At 38.8% G+C, this 17,226-nt stretch overlaps 1 protein-coding gene across 1 annotated transcript; it reads right to left on the bottom strand.

The window, feature by feature from the left end:
* Window positions 1-12,655: 12,655 nt before the first annotated feature.
* Window positions 12,656-16,832, bottom strand: eif3g (eukaryotic translation initiation factor 3, subunit G). The gene is made up of 10 exons (XM_003442209.5): window positions 16,692-16,832; window positions 16,563-16,609; window positions 15,902-15,990; window positions 14,747-14,806; window positions 14,545-14,649; window positions 14,231-14,426; window positions 14,008-14,118; window positions 13,274-13,410; window positions 12,849-12,955; window positions 12,656-12,763 (listed from the first exon to the last, which is right to left on the bottom strand). Exons 1-10 carry the CDS (start codon window positions 16,712-16,714, stop codon window positions 12,748-12,750), a joined length of 891 nt encoding a protein of 296 aa, XP_003442257.1. The 5' UTR covers window positions 16,715-16,832; the 3' UTR covers window positions 12,656-12,747.
* Between the last annotated feature and the right edge of the window lie 394 nt (window positions 16,833-17,226).

Here is a 17,226-nt window from a genome sequence, read left to right as displayed (position 1 = left end):
AAAATCAATCTAGTCCTTTCTGTCCACTTAAAATATCTTTCTAAATCTGTGATTTTAAATTTTTTGCAATTTTTGCTTAATTTTAATGCCTTTTTTTTACTTGGATAAACAAGTTTGCATTTCACTAGCACACTCTTGTGCTTTAACTCAAGAAAAATAAGTGTAGTAAAAATCTGTAGACCACTTTGTTCTCCTGACACACAAACTAAAATGTGTTGACTGTAGAGCACAGAATGAAAAACAGTTTTCATTTGCATTTATGAGATGAAATTAAATGTTTTAGAATTATACTGCAACTTCAACCTCTTGTCCCAGTATCACCAATTCACTCTGGTTAAGAAAATGAAAATCCTGTAAAGGTTTAAAAGGCAAAGAGTATGTCCTCATAGGGGACAATGGGTTTATTCTACTGCACATCACAATTAACAACATTGCCTAACAAATTATAAACAGTAACAGTCCTGGAAGACACATTCAAGCTGCATTAGCTGATGATCCTCTCACGCCAGCCAACAGAAAACAGAAGGCTGTGTTTAGTTGAGAGTGGGAGGGTCGTAACACATTTGGACATTATTCAGTCTTAAGGCTTCTGCAGTTGTAAATCTTGCTCCTCTAGGTCTGTTAGCTATGTTTCACAGCAAAACATTACCATGTAGTGATTAGAAAAGAAAGTTCAGAGTAAAATCAAAGCCTAAATATGAAAAGGATTATGCAAATTAATGTATCCATGCATCCAGAATACCAGCAGAGCTGTAATGATGTGCTAAATTTATTTATTTATTTTATTTTTAATTGTTACTATTTGACCATATGCCTAATTTAAATGTTGCTGTATCATACTAGGAAAGCCTGTGAGCACTTCCTGTCCATTAGAACTTAGCCCCCCTAGAGTTGTGGTAAGGTTTGGAGACTCCTTATCAGCCAACTGCACTTCATCATCTAACCAGACTGAAGGAATGGGCTGGGAGTGTTCATATGGAGGAGTGGACTTTACCCTCGGCGTCACTTCTCTTCTCTTAAGAATTGACTCTGTGCCAGTGTGGGAGACAGGACCAATGTGTTATGTGAATTCCCGTGATGGTGATCAGTGTGTAAAACTGTTGCCAGTCACTGTTTATAGTACGTAGCCTTACATGTCTAAGTAGATCAATATTATTATTTGGTCACTGAATAACATGAATTCATTTTATTTCTTTTTGTTACAGAAATGCCAGACCGTGTGTCACTGAATTATAGCTTAACTAAAGTGGAGGAAGGGTAAAAGTACATACAGTGTGACATTGCTAATGTTGCACCAGCAAGAAATCTCTCTGTGCTTTGGCTCAAAGGAAATACTATTATAAAATCTGAGACATTTGATGAGTCCAGTCCATCTAACGTCAGTAAATCATCTGTCAAGGTCCTGTCACAGTGCGTTCAGTGATGCATAATGTGACTGTACTCTGTGAGTTTTTAACATGATCTTAATTTAACCATTACAACTTTTTGTACTGTATTTTCATATTTTTCTTTATGTGGATTTTGATTTCACATGTCCTCAGACCCACCAACCTTCATCAATGCTTCAAACGAGACCCTTGAACTTCCAGCTGGTGAAAAAATTACCTTAAATTGCAATGCTACAGGAAACCCTGTGCCCTCATATGTCTGGCAGTTTTTGCAAGCAGCACAAGAGACGTACAAGAATCAAGATGTGAATCATCCTATTTTGACCCAATCATCTGAGTTTCCAGGGGTCTATACCTGCACCGCCTCAGTCAGGGCACAGTTACTAAATACTTTACATGTTAGTGAAGGTCTATGTAAGTTCTCTGCAGTTAATTCATTTTATTCCTTATCTTTATATGTCTTATTATGTCTTATAGTCTTGTGCGCTGTGATTCTCTGTACACCCCCTGGGACCACTGCTGGGAGTTTAATTTCTTTGTTTGTTAAAATCTTTATTTTGGGATTTGTTATTTATTTTCTGAAACAAACTTTCCCATCTCTCACAGGAGATGAAACAATCATCGCAGCAATAGTCAGACTACTTGTGGCCTTCAGAATTCTGCTCTTTCTTACTTGTCTAGTATTTAGGGCACAGAGATGGCCATTTCCTTGCAAGAAAGGCGACTATCTCCAAGGACAACCTACCTCATCAGTACCAGTATAAAAACAAATTTGAATGGTTGCATGCTCAGCTATCAACTTTCTTTATAGCTCCATTCATCCAGATTTCTGTCCTAAACAACAACAACATTTTCAATTAGTTTTTTGTATCTAATAATTGTTTTCATTTGTTTTAATTTCCATATGGATTAACATGGCATTCAAACGCTCCATAATTACTGCAACAAATGTACTAAGACATATCAGTTGATTGCATTTGTCCAACATATCAATAAAATGTTCTTGAAAAAGAAAGTACTGTAAGTGTTTGTCATTAAGAACACTGAATGTAAAAAAGGAAGGTTGAGGAGAGAATTTAAAGATATTTAATCAGATATTTAAAAAAACAAGTCTGTTACAGTGTCCTGCTTAAAATAAATTCATGTACTATGAAACCACCGAGAGTAGTAAACAGAAATGATGTCTGTTTAAAAGACACTAAGCATGGGCAGAAAAGATGATCTTAAATCTAGTGATGTGTGGTATATTGGTTTTAACATCTTATATTACAGGAAGTTGTCAAATACTTTTATACAAATAAAACACCTTCTGTGGCTTTAATGACATAATAATATCGACCAATAGTAATGCTGAAGAGCGTATGAAGAGGTCGCTGAACTGAGCACCCTGCTACTGTCTTCAAAAAGCCTTTAAGATCCTCCAAATCATGATCACTCTGCTATTCATAAAGGAAATGGGATTGAAAAAAGTTAAAAACCCCCTCATGAAAACACAGATTTTAGTTTTAGGTCCCATGAAATCCTAATCTAGAAATCTTCACACTCACAATCTTGCATGAATGCCCAATTACTGTGAAACATATCAGAGTTCTTTTTTGATTTTACTGATATTTCACCAGGCCTGTGTGTGTGTGTGTGTGTGTGTGTGTGTGTGTGTGTGTGTGTTTGTGTGTGTGTGTGTGGTGTGTGTGTGTGTGTGTGTGTGGTTGTGTGACTGTTGGTTACTCCCTCTCAGAATGGAGTGACCACCTAAACTCCAGCTGATGCTCTTATTACACTCACACACACTAACTTGTCTTGTCATTCACTGCCATGACGTTGCTGTATACCAGCCATTTCCAAGAGTCAAGAGTGCTGCATCACTAAAACCAGAAAATCCTCAATCTAATCAAAATACAACATAAAGTGATGCATTTCCTTAAAAAATGTATGCACAAAACATAAATCTCACAGGCTGCTGGCTATAAATTTCTGCCAGACAGATGGAATAGGATGGGAGTGTTCATATGGAGGAGGGGACCTTACCTACAATTTTTCTTCTCTTCCCCTTAAAACTGACTTTGTGCCAGTGTACAAGGAAGCAATGTTACATTAATATTATTAATGCAAGACCAGTAAATGTAGGTCAGAGTAATGACTAATATCACAAACTAAACCACTCCTATTACCAGTTTTGATTCATTTTTGTATATAAATATATGTCACTGTTCATCAGAATGAATTTGTATCACTTCGGCCTATCTGCAGTGCCTTGATGGCCCACCAGGGGGCCGAGCCCACACTTTGTAAATCACTGCATTATGTTGTTGGTAGGACTTTTTTGGCTGCGTTTGTTATGTTTGAGATCGTGGTCTTGCTTGATTCTCTGCCTTACTCAGTTTGCCTTGTCCTCCTGGTCAAGATTCATGGGGAGTCAGCTGGCTACGTGTGAGGAATCATGTTTCATGTCCACCAGCAAAGCCTACAGTGGTGGAAAGTCTTGTTGGAGAGTAGAGTCTGTGGATTATTCTGGAATCAGTCCCATGATTTAGGTTAACTGGAAACTTGGTTTTAGATTTCCAGGAGAGGAGCAGCGATGGATTTTGGAAACCTTTTTGGAAATCTCATTCATAAACTGATCTCTACTGTGGACTGAATTCATGATTTCTCTGGGTAACCCTCCAGACATGTGGAGGAAACTGAACATGACCTTGACAGAAATACCTTTTTTTTTTTCATTCAGTAAAATGACTAAATGTTACAATCCCTGATAGTGCATTGCTTCAAATGGAGAAAGTCTTGAGAGATACCTGTTATGAGGAAAGGCAGCTCAGAAATCCAGATACCAGCTGGACACATTTTTGTGTGCCCCAACTTCACAGAGTGTTTCAGTCTTTTATCCCAAGCTAATCTGCTATTTTTTTTACCTTCCTTGGTTAAGTTTAGGGATTGGAGAGCTGATCTAGATTATCATATTAAAATTTAGGACACATGGTAGGTAGTTGACCTTGGATTCATCGGGTGAGCTAGAAGGGGGGTGCCTGATCTGGCATATCAGTAAAGCAGCAAAGTTTCTAGTGTTAGGTTTTCTACCCTTTTGATGCCCTCTCCTGAAGCAGGCCCAGCACGGGTTGATCAATCCTGGTCGTGTGTCTCATGGTTAGCTGACTGCCTTAGCTGCTCAAGTGATGTCAGCCCTCTTTGGCTGTGGCTAAAGAGGGCTGACATCACTCTTTAGCCACAGCCAAAGAGGGCTGACATCACTCTTTAGCCACAGCCAGTGACTGGTCCTCTCAGCAGTGTTAGCTAATTTTCTATGCTAATTCTCAATTCTGCTGTTGGGCCTGTCCTCTGATTCCAATCTCTCTAAGCAGTTTTGCTGTTGTACCGGCAACAAAGCCCCTGCACCCCACTTCTACCGGGTGCACCTTGATCTTCCAGCCTCTGTCCTCTGCCTCAGCTGGCAAGTTGGCATACCGCAGCTTCTTACGCTCAAAGGCTTCCTCAATTGCATCCTCCCACAGTACTGTCAGCTCAATGATGTAAACAAGTTTTAGGGAGTTAGATGAAAGGGCGAGGTCTGGTCGCAGAGTAGTTGTTACGATTTCTGTGGGAAAAAATAGCCTCTGAACCAAGTCTACTTGTACGCGAGTTTGCAGTTGAAATATTATATCTCTACAAACCACATCGAACTTTTCTCTAGTCTTTAGGTGCCTCTGTGGTTTTATTTGTCGAACTAACAGGAAGACATCTTTATTGAATGTTCACACTGCATATAGTTTCTTTGCACGCTTGTGCTTGTGGAAACAATAGAGTGAGTCAACGCCCATTTCAATGTTCACTTCATGTATACCATGCTGCAGCTCTTTGTACAGGGGCAGCTTTTTCTGTGCCTCAGAGCCAAAGGAAACAGCTTTGGGGTCAGCGAAACAAATTTCAAAACATCTGTTGAGGTCAATCCTCTTTATATTTAATTTTCTTGTGAAACTCGGTAAAAACATGATGCAGTTCTTCATCTTTTCTCTTGAGCTTTTTACTTAAAGTTATCTCTATAGTATCTCCACATTGTTGTTGTGGAACTCCTCTTCCAGAGAGCGCATTCATTTTACATAAGCTCCTTTTAAATAGATTCCTAACACTGAAACTGCAAAGTCCCACATGGAGTTGCTCCATTTACCTTGCAGCTTTGAATGAGGTACAAATGATTAACATGAAAAATCTTCTGACCATAAGACCTTTCTATTTTTGAACAACAAAGCCTATTCATTGGATTTATATAAAGCGCAGGGAGTCTCCATAAGAAAACAAAGTTGTTTTTTTTGTTTTTTTTACATATAAAGTTTAATGCAACAAATTCGGCCCCAAGATAAGCAACTGTACTGGATGCAGAACTGAAAAAAAATAAGGAAGATTGCAATTTTTGAAATTAACATGAACTGTTTACACATTATCTGATGTGAATAACCAACAAACTGAACTGTTGTTTATATAGCTACTAGTCACGATGGTATTTGTCAGAGATCTTATTTTCTTTAGAGAGTGCCAAAGTTAAATTGTTTCTCGTGATTATATGATTTCTTTACGATTCGTAATATTTAGGGCAAGATCTGAATTTTTCCACATCTCCAAGGACAACCTGCCTCACGAGTACCAGTGTAAGGGGAAATTTGCATGAATGCATGCTCAGGGGGTGGTTAGTCCAGTCGTGCTTCAAAACTGAAAAAAAGAAGAAAAAAGCATTATTTCATCAGCTTTCTTTAAGCATTTACAGCACGGTAGTTTGGTTAGGACTAACATTGTGAGTGTAAATGTATTTATAAATGCAACCCTTAATCAGATTTAATTTTAGCTTCTTCCGGTCTTCTACACAGAAGACTTTATTTCAGTCATATGTCCTGACTCATTTTGCGTCACTGGTACATACTGCTGTCAAAGCAGCCCCGTTTTCCCTCGTCTGAACTATCTTTGCAAAAGTCCAACAGCCCGTTGTCCATTTCATCACCTGGATCTTTGCAGAAGTGATTACGAAAGAGGATTCGACATGTTAAAGATGTTACCACATCAGACTGTAGCATCCTGTTTATTTGTTCATTCATTTGTTTGGTTGGCAACATGTTTTGATGCTGCGTTTTTAATATATCATGTTTAATATTGACGCTATGTGAAGTGAGGAGGGTTTATTGTAACACAGGGTTATTCGACTGAGCGTCTAACGGTCTTACAGGACGCACTTGAAATGGCAATAACAGAATCCAACCCCCCAACTCCCCCCAACACAGACACACACTGCTTAAACCCAACTATTTCTTTAGTTTTCAAAGAACACAAAGACAAATCAGTGAACTTGACTCGCAGTTCAAACACTTCCTTATTCTAAGTATGGTTTAACTCATGTGTTTAGATGCTCGGGCGGATTTATTTCGCAAAATCACAGCAAATGCAAGACATTTTTATTGCGTGTAATATAACGTATGAACCTCAACCTTCTGTGGAATACTTAGAAATTTGCTTGTGCAAACCAGAAAGTGAGGCAATTGTTCACTTCTAAACAGCTCTGCAGCTCTCTCCACAGGCGTAGGCTTTCTGCGCCTGACGAAAGAAAACGAAAGGAAGAATCGCACGAGTGTACGCACAATTTTAGAAAGCTGTTCAGGTGGATCTGCTTTAGTTTCCTTCTGTGGGTTTTGCAGACTTGGTGAAAGCACTATGTTTTTCTTTATCTTTATTGCGTGGCTAGGTAAGTGTATTTTTTCTGTTGCGGTCTTTACTTTGTTAAAGTTACCATATTAGTTTCAGAACGGAACCCATCTTTCGGATGTAGCACGTTGTTTGTTTTACATCAACTCCGTTTTCAGGGTCTGAGCACTCAAAGTGCAAAGGTCCCGTTAGAATTGCTCCGTTTATTAGGATTTTTCGTATTTATGCATGATGAGTCGCACTTTGGGAGCCACAAACACGCTTTTAAATTTACATTGCGCGCACGTGTCAGCAGCTGTGAGCATTATATGTACCCTGTTTTCGAAAAGTAGTCTACCTCCTATGTCCTTTTCCTAAACACTTAAAGGTGGTAATTCACAGTGACTTAAGAAAGAAAAGAGTTGTGGGCTGAGAATCCGGACCACCTCACAGTCGTCTCCCAAACCCGAATTTATATGGATGTGTCAGTCTGATTTCCGTTAGGACTGCGATGGAGAGGGCGGCACTACACACATAGATGGACAGAAAATATAATGCATACATATATTATCTATATATTCATTTAAAAATGATCAATATTAAAGGTTTTTCTTTTTAATCAGGTTGGCACATTTGTTATTTGATTAGCAGCATGTGACAATTAAAAGTCACACTTTAGGTATTTGGAGTGACTCGTGGTCAAAGTATCCAGTCATTTTACTTGAATCGACTTATTTCCTTACCACCTTAATTGCACTTTTCTCTGTCTCGCTCCTGCTAGTTACTAGGTGTTGCTGGTACTACTGTTCACGGTGTAGCTGACATGTCGGTTAATCTGACATATTTTCCTGCATCTATTATTAGTTTTTGTTTTTTTCTCTCTCAGCTTTTCAGCTCTACATTTAGGCCACTGTTTCCGCACCAAACTCTACTCTACATGGTGCGCAAGCGCAAAGCAAAACTAAGAGAGGGCCAGGTTGGGTTAATTTAATTTAATTCGGCAATACAGTTGACCCATCGGCGCAAAAGTGCGTCGGGCAAACGGGAAAATGCCTGGTATGCCGGGAGTAAGGGCGCCCTCCGTTTGCGAGGTGCTCCTGCTGCTTGCGGCACAGGGAGGAGAGGGCGGGGCGACGGGGGATTCTCTGGCTGGCTGGAGCAGCAAAAATTACCAACTCGCAAAATAAAACAAAATAAAAACAAACCAACAAACACGAAAACACCAGACATTATGATACAGACTTATAATTTGCACCGATGTTTTTTCGAAATTCTATACGCGAAAAGTGAGCGCGAGAGCCCTCGGTGCGCCTGCTCGCTGCTGATGTCAAAGTAAACTTTATTGTCATCTCCGCTACATACAGTTCAGTATATAGAGAGACGAGACGACGAGGCTCCAGTTACAGCAGTGCAAGTAAACGAACAATAAATATTTAAGAGTAAAAAAATAAATATACACTTTAGGACTCGGGGTAAAGGGATCAATAACAATTTAAAATGTATATTTTATATTTTGTTGATTTAAAGTCTCACACACAACCCGTTTTTAAAGTTTAAAAAAAAAAAAGAGAAAAGAAGAGGAGGAGTGTAGGCCGGGGACTGAGCCTGCCTATTTGCCTGACGCGCTGTCAACTTTACGCAATAATGCCAGAGGTGGAATTGCTTGCTTGTTTATTAAAGTGCTTGAAAAGTTTACAGAGCAATGTGATCGGCTCACGATTCAAATTCTTAAAACATCACACGCTCTAATGCAACAAGGGGAAACTCGTTGTGCTGCGGTCAACAAAAACTACGGCTACCCAGCCCTGCTCTCTGTCAAAATCAAACCAGTGAATGACAGACTGACAACGCCCTCTTAGTGTCACCGCTACCACCCACGTGACTCCCGTTACACATCACCATAGCAACCAAACAAATGAAAACCCAGTGATCATTAAAATTCAATACATTTAATTATGGCTCCTACAAGGAGAAACGAGCAAAAGATACAGGTAAGCAGATGTGTCACTGGATAATGGCAGGTCATGTATCCTAAAACATTCAGAATCAGAATACTTTCTTAACCCCTAAGGAAATTATGTGGGTTACAGTTCCTCCAAGAAGAAATGGTAAAAATAGTAACAGTAACAGACTAAACTCCAAACAATATATACAATAAGTCAGTGTCAATTGTTGATTTGTCCTGTTGTCATTGTATGACGAATTATGATGTCTGTTTAGTAGCCGTTTGCATACGATGCATACTCTCTCTCTCTTCGTGTGTGTGTGTGTGTGTGGGGGGGGGCGCCAAACAGGCTAGGACCGCCACTGCCTACAAGACGCTGTGCACTCAAAGACTTCTCAACTCAGACAGCTCTGTATCGCTGGAATTGACTCTTATGACAGCAGGTGTACCAACAAAGCTATCAGAAATACACAGTGTCTGTTAAATTCTAACTTAGTTAAAGGGATGATGATCAAGGAACTGACCTCCCATCCCATTGTTCCTTCAGTGGGCTGGTTTCAGTCATTATGCAATGTACTGTTTATAAGATTGGGAAAACCTGCAGTCAGCTGAGACTGAAGAAGTCACTTGGATGAGTGACGAAACGTTTCTCCCACTAAAAAGTTGCTTGAAAATGTCTCATTAAGGTTTTAGAGTGGCCTTCCCAAAGCCCAAACATCATCTAGTGTGAACCCACAACAACCTGAAACAAGACGTATAGCTACCAGTCATGTTAGTATTTCTCAAAGATATTCTATAGAGACTGGCCACATTTTATTTTTAGCAGTGTCATGAGAGGTTTTTTTTTAAGCCTCATATAAATAAGGGGGAGATCGGAAAGGTGACTGTTGTTTTGATTTATATAAAAATGAATCGAAACTGAATTAGATTAACCTCGCCCAATTTAGTTTGCAAGTAGGAGATCTCAAACCCAAACAAATATTGAGGAGTCTCCTATACCGATCCTTGATAATGTTATTTATATCATTTAATGTGGGTTTATTCATCACATTGGACATTTAGTATCCTCCTCAAGGCTTTTGCAACAGTAAATCTTGCTGCTCCAGGTCTGTTAGCCACTGTTCGCAGTAAAACATTACCAGCTTATGCATATTTGATAGTTCGTTTTTTTAAGATTCTGTTTGACTATATGCCTACGTTAAGCTTTCCTGTATCATTCTAGGAAAGCCGGTGAACGCTGCCTGTCTATTAGAACTTAGCCCTCCTAGAGTTGTGGTGAAATTTGGAGACTCCTTATCAGCCAACTGCACTTCATCATCTGACCAGATTGAAGGAATGGGATGGGAGTCTCCATATGGAGGAGTGGACCCTACCCAGGGTGTCACTTCTCTTCCCTTTAAAATTGACTCTGTGCCAGAGTGGGAGATAGGACCAATATGTTATGTGAATTACCGTGATGGTGATCAGTGTACAGAAGTGTTACAGGTCACTGTTTATAGTAAGTAGCCTTAACTTTATCTGAGCATGCCATTGTTAGTATTCACTGAATAACATGAAAATAACATCAATTAATTTTTATCCCTTTTTGTTACAGAAATGCCAGACAGTGTGTCTTTGAAGAATTTAAGTACAGTGAAAGAAGGCCAACAGTTTGCCATACAGTGTGACGTTGTTAATGTTGCACCAGCAAGACATCTCTCTGTGCTTTGGCACAAAGGAAATTATATCATGAAATCTGAGACATTTAATGACTCCAGTCCATCTAACGTCAGTAAGTCATCTGTCCTCACTCTGACTGCTCATAGAGATGATGATGGAGCTGAGATCTGGTGTGAAGCAAAGCTGAACTTGTGGCCAGAGGAACAAGGTCCTCCTCCAGTGCGTTCAGAGGCGCATACTCTGACTGTACTCTGTGAGTTTTTAACATGATCTTAATGCGACCAACAAAATATTTCTTATTGTATTTTCATCTTTTAGAAGTTTTTCTGTGTGCAATTTGATTTCACATATGTCCTCAGACCCATCAACCGTATAAGCGCTACAAATGAGACACTGGACCTTCCAGCTGGTAAAAACATGACTTTAAGTTGCAATGCTACAGGAAACCCTGTGCCATCATACCACTGGCAATTCTCACAAGCAGCACAAGAGACGTACAAGAATCAAAATGTGAATCATTCTGTTTTGACTCGACCATTTAAGTTTCCAGGAATCTATACCTGCTATGCCTCAAACACACAGGGCACTGTGACCAAATACTTCAGTCAGCGAATCTCCATCTAACCCCTTATCAGTTAACTCGTTACATTTCTTATCTTTTTATACTTTCTTGATTTTAATTTTGTTTGCTGCATTTCAAAGTCACACAAAGGGACTGTATGTAAGTTTTTTTTAAAAAGATTAATTTAATTGTCACAAGATTTATTGTATTTTCAATTTTTTTTCTCTCTGTCTGTATTTTGATTTCACATATGTCCTCAGACCCACCAGCCTTCATCGATCCTTTAAATGAGACACTTGAACTTTCAGCTGGTGAAAAAATGACTTTAAATTGCAATGCTACAGGAAACCCTGTGCCATCATACCACTGGCAATTCCCAGAAGCAACACAAGAGACGTACAAGAATCAAGATGTGAATCATCCTATTGTGACTCGACCATTTGAGTTTCCAGGGGTCTATACCTGCACCGCCTCAAACACCCAGGGCACTGTGACCAAATACTTCACAGTCAACAAACCTCCAGGTAAGTTCTCATCAGTTAATTCACTACATTTCCCATCTTGTTATATTTTATCATCTATGAACTTTTTTTTCTTTAGGTATTGGTTCTGGGACCATTGTTGGGATTGTGATCACTGTACTTGCTGTTATTGGTATTTTGGGAGTGATTTATTACAAATATAAAAGCTGAGAGAGAATGTATTTTCAAAGCCAAAAAATTTGCTCTGTGCCAAGTTTGAATCCTCAAAGTTTCACAGCTACATTCTTAAATGTATTAAAAACATGAGCACTAGTAAAGCTCAAATAGCATGTTTTGTTTTAGCAATTTGAATCCATACATTTTTTGATTAAGTTTTTATGGAAACATGATTATTGTTATCAACTATGATGTCTGTAGTTTTTCCTTCTTTCAATGTTTTAGTGTTTTGCTTTTTTGACACCATTATAATTAGACAATAAAGTCTCTCTTTTCAAATATAGGCTTCATTTGTCGAGACCACAGAGATTCACCGTGTAGTATTAGTACTGTACATTATCAGTATTAGTATGTCCTCACTAATGCACACTAGTTTTCAGGTATGATCTCCTGAAAACAAGATTAGTAACTTTTTGCAGCATTGCTCACTTGCCACATGTTGTCTTTTCTCAATTTATTTTGGATCTGAAATCCAGTTTTACAAGTGTGCACACATTAAATCAAAAATAAAGTTGATAATAAGTGTCATGATGGTCATTATCTCTGTCCAGTCTTTAGGTCTTGTAAAGCCAGCTAACACTTTTGCCAGTTATGATTTTGTGATGAACTTCTTTCCTCTTTTCTATTTACGTCTCCAAATCAAGAAAATCAATGTATGTAGTGTTTGTCAAATGTCGAAGACGTAAAGGTTTAAATCAGGATAAAAGCCTAGACAGAAAATGCATTAAAGAAAAGAAATAATGACAAAGACATTTACAACTACTCTCTTTATTATGGTAACAGCCATATTTTACCATGACAATAAAATATGGAATCTTCCTGGGATTTACACTGAATTCCTCAGTTGTTTGACGGTCTGCAAAGAGAGTGAAATTTAGTCAGCAACAAGATTACACAACATTATGATAAGTACATTGACAAAACTGACAGACTGAACTCACTTGGCCCATTCAACATTGAGAATAAGATGATCATATCCAAATCCTGACACTCCCGCAATGGCTCTTGCTGCATCCTCCCGACGGTGGAAACTGATAAAGGCAAATCCCTGTTGGAAACAGGATGAGATTACTGAACCATGCTCAGTTTCAGTTCAATGTCAACAGTTTAAAAAAAAGGAGAACAAAACACACCCAAACTCAGCAGCTGATACTTAAAAAAATAATACAAAAACGACAACAATAAAGCCAACCACTCAATTTTCACTTTCACCGGAACACTTGACGGACAACATGTTTGTGTATTTTCTTACAAACAGAAAACTAAACACTGTAGTCAATTTACCAGCTACACCGTCTTGGAAAGAGGTTTGTTAAGAAATTGTTGCTGACACTTTATTAAATCAAATGCTCGCTTTATAACTGACCTTCGACTGTCCCGTGTTCTTGTCCTTGGCCAAATAGATCCTTGAGATTGAGCCAAATGGTCTGAAGAGCTCCTGCAGGTCTGTCTCACGGGTGTCCTCAGACAGGTTGGTGACACGAATGGTAGCATTGTCATCAGCTGTCAAAAACAAACATAGTGTTTCTATTGAACAATACTTGAGGCTGTGCAGGCATTATCAAAGACACTACCATTACATCATCCACTGGTTTCTAAAGATCTGTTTTGAAGCCTTGAAGTTTAGCATTTCCACTGTTGCCACCTCGGTTGCAAAAACTGGACGCAATTAGGGAGGCTGGGTGTGACTGTAACAGTGCAAGGTCAGTGTAATGTCTTGTGACTGACAACTCATTAGTCATCGAGCATGCAATTTCATCTTCCTTTTTGAAACATAGCATTACCAAAACTTGCAAAAAAGTTAAAAAAAAAAAAATAATAATAATAATAATTTATTCAGTATGACTGAAAATAAGTGAGAGCCCATAATCTAAGAAAGCCTTTCCCTCTAAACTTCTATAGGACTGGAAGTCTTTTTGAAACCCTGCATTTCTATCGCCATCTGGTGGCAACACAATAGAAAGCCACCAGATGGCTGCGTTGCTGCACTGGCTTCATTTTTCTGATCTGGAAGTTACATCCATGTTTTATAACGCCTATGGCAATTTCTCAAAGAGTAACGGGTATGTATAGTATAAGCAGACAACAATGTGCACCCACCTCTGCGGTTAGGCTGCATGGACTCCCCTCTTCTGGTGCCTCCATCCCTCAGGCTCGGAGGAACATACTTCCCGGTCTTGCTCTGTGCAGGCTGTGCAGGCTCTGGCTCCGCTGGTGAGAGGAATAGCATGCAACATTAGTCATGATAACTTTAGGAACACCAAACTGCAACAGAACATCTGACAGCAAAGATTTGACTCTATGAATGGTATGTTCATGATACCTGAACCAGCAGCCTTCTCTTTGTCTCCAGTAGAAAGCCCGAGCTGTTCAGCCAGCTCCTTCTGCATTGGGCCCAGGGTGTCCTTGTACGGACAGCGTGTAGTCCAGTGATCACCTTTGCAAATACGACAAGACACGATCTTCTGTCCTTTCAGTTTGTTCATCGGATCTTCATCCTGGTCTTGAGCGTTTAAGTCCTACAAAATGAAAAAGATATATCAAATAAAAAGGCAAAGCTACACCATAGTTAACTTTTTTCTTTTTTAATTAGAACACCATACAAAAGCAACAATGCAAAAAAAGCAAGACTCGCACCTCTTTGCTGGAGATGAAAGTCATGAAGACATCATCGCTGACGGTAGTGGTGGCAACATTAGGGCCTGGTGCATCATACTCGGAGTTACCAAATTTCTTCCAGTTCTGAAATGAGTGCAGGATAATGTTTGACACTGAGTTTACCATTTTGTTCATGGATAAAGTGGAAAAAGGTTTACTTTTATTTAATTTAAAGACAGACCTTTCTTCTGGCAACAGCTTTTGAGGCTTTCCTTGTCTCAATCTTAAAGGTTCGCACAATCTAGAGGACAAACAAACAAACAAAATTAACAGCAAGTAAATCGATATTAATATTAAATAATAATATTACAAACAAGTCTCTTTTTATACACCAAGTGAAAATATTTATGAAGGTTATGTTAAAAGGACTGGTTCTCATTTAGCAGTCATCTACTCTACTCAGGCTTTATGCAACATGTCTCATTCACCAATTAACACGAGCATTTTTTTCTACTTTGCTTTCTATCTAACATTAACACTTCAATGAAAGCATCAGGTTCAGTGTCTTGCCCAAGCATAGTTTGGCATGCAGACTGGAGCAGCAAGGAACCGAACAACCAACCTTCCAGTTAGTAGATGACCTACTTTACCGCAGCCACCCTGAACTAATGCACCTCTAATAAAATGTATACAAATCTTGAAAAATGCAGTCAGTGTTACTCAAAGATTTCAGATGAAACTATGACCTCTAGAGGGCATCTGGTATCAATAAAAGAAATATTAATTTTCAAAGAATGAAATAACCTGATATACAAACCAATTAATGACTACACCTGTAGCTTTGCTGTATAACGTGTCAATTGAGAAGTTTGTAAATTTAGAAAGAAAAAACAAGAATGGGTTTTAACATATATTACTCATAGCTTATGAAGTTCTAATGCTTAAAATAAATTGTACAACCCATCATGTACCACAGGGTTTCAGAGGTGGAGACACCACAGACTAAAGCCTGATAACCTTACACAATCGATGATAAACCTTATCACACTCAGTTACAGAACTGCAGTTATATCAGTAACCACCGTATTTCCTGCACTTTTTTGTGCAGCCATTTTTCATGCTCCTCCAGAGCCCTGTTTTAGACTGCAATTACTACATGGGAGACATGCATGCTTAGCAAAGGATCACTGAGTGGGAGAAAAAACTACTTGTCCTACAGCACTAGAGACAGTATCTATATCACCTTAACAAAAGTAATGCAATCACTGCATCCATTCTTATAACTCTATTGGTCTACAAATGCAATGATAGATGCATTTTTCACAGTTTAAATATAATCAAGATAAGACTTTGTATAATGAGTCTTATAAAAACGACATAATAAACGTTTTATTACCTTGTACTTCTTTCCATCATCGTCTATTTTATATTCCGTGACAGTTTTAATATTTCCTTTGATGGTCTCCTTGGGGGATGGCAGTGTGCCTGTGAAGAAAACATTCAGTTTAGTCCTTGAAACTGCTAGAAAAACGATCGTTTTTCATGCCTTGTTTCTGAAGAGCTTCGTTTCCCTCGTATTCAATCAAATTCTCAATGAAAGCACCATGAAGGCTCATCTTTTGATCAAATATCCAGTTCTGAATTGGATTTCACACCCAGGTGCTCTTATTTGCGATAAGACACTTATTAACTTTTAATTACCTGTGGCGCTGAAATCCTACTTCTAACACAGCTGTGGTGCTAGCGCAGCCTGCTAGCTGCTAGCTGCACTCATGTTAGTACCGAGAGACCCTGCCTACGTCACTGTTACAGGCCTCAGCATATGTCGGTAACTCTTTTCATCAATAAATCGTCCATCCATGTCAGTCACACAAATATATCACTCCAGCTTTTACATAATTAGACACCCCACATGTCTCAGGTAAACGCATTTTTAACTCTACGTTTACGCCTAACAACCACGTGGAAGTGGAAACCGCCTAGCCGGCCTCCTTCTTGAATCACTGGACTACAGCAGATGTGTTAGCATTAGCTAAAGCTCATAATAGGCTCTTTACCTTCATCTCCTTCCTCTTCAACTTGATCAGCCCAGCTGGGCTTGGAGCTGAAAGACAGATACGAAAATGCAACGTTATTTTGAGCTCAATAAAGACTTCACAGTATGAAATGAAACAAACAGAACTTACTCGTCGTATTCAATCGACGGCATCCTCACTGCTAGCTTCCCTTTAGGACCGGAGCAGTATGAGTCGAGCGGCGTCGCTACTGTAGGCACTTCCTACCCACTTCACAATAAAAGTATAGTGTAATCCTTTTTTTTTTTTGGCTTCAAAATAAGAGTGCAGAACTTCTTGTCCAAAACCAAACCAAATTAAAAATCGGGGTTGATAATAATCTGGAAAACTTTACGCAAATGTAATTTAGGTTTAAATCAGAAAGCAATATCTGAGATCTGAGGGGTTAAAAAAAACAAACAAACAAAGACACTAACATGCAATTTACATGAACATGAAATTTAATTTAAAAGGTTTTTTAAGGGCAACAATAACAAGGATCTTTATTTTTCAATTCAAACAACTACATTTTTAAAGGGGCCTCTACTACACAAAACCAGATTAGTGAAAATTAAATAATATTCTGGATTCTTTCAAACCTTCCTCACATGTTTGATAGTAGAAAAGAAGCACTCTCAAGAGCAAATGTTGGGGCATTAGAAAACGT

Source organism: Oreochromis niloticus, linkage group LG4 (genome assembly GCF_001858045.2).
Source record: "Oreochromis niloticus isolate F11D_XX linkage group LG4, O_niloticus_UMD_NMBU, whole genome shotgun sequence".
NCBI classification, from domain to species: Eukaryota; Metazoa; Chordata; class Actinopteri; order Cichliformes; family Cichlidae; genus Oreochromis; species Oreochromis niloticus.
This window is presented reverse-complemented; position numbering and strand designations above follow the sequence as displayed.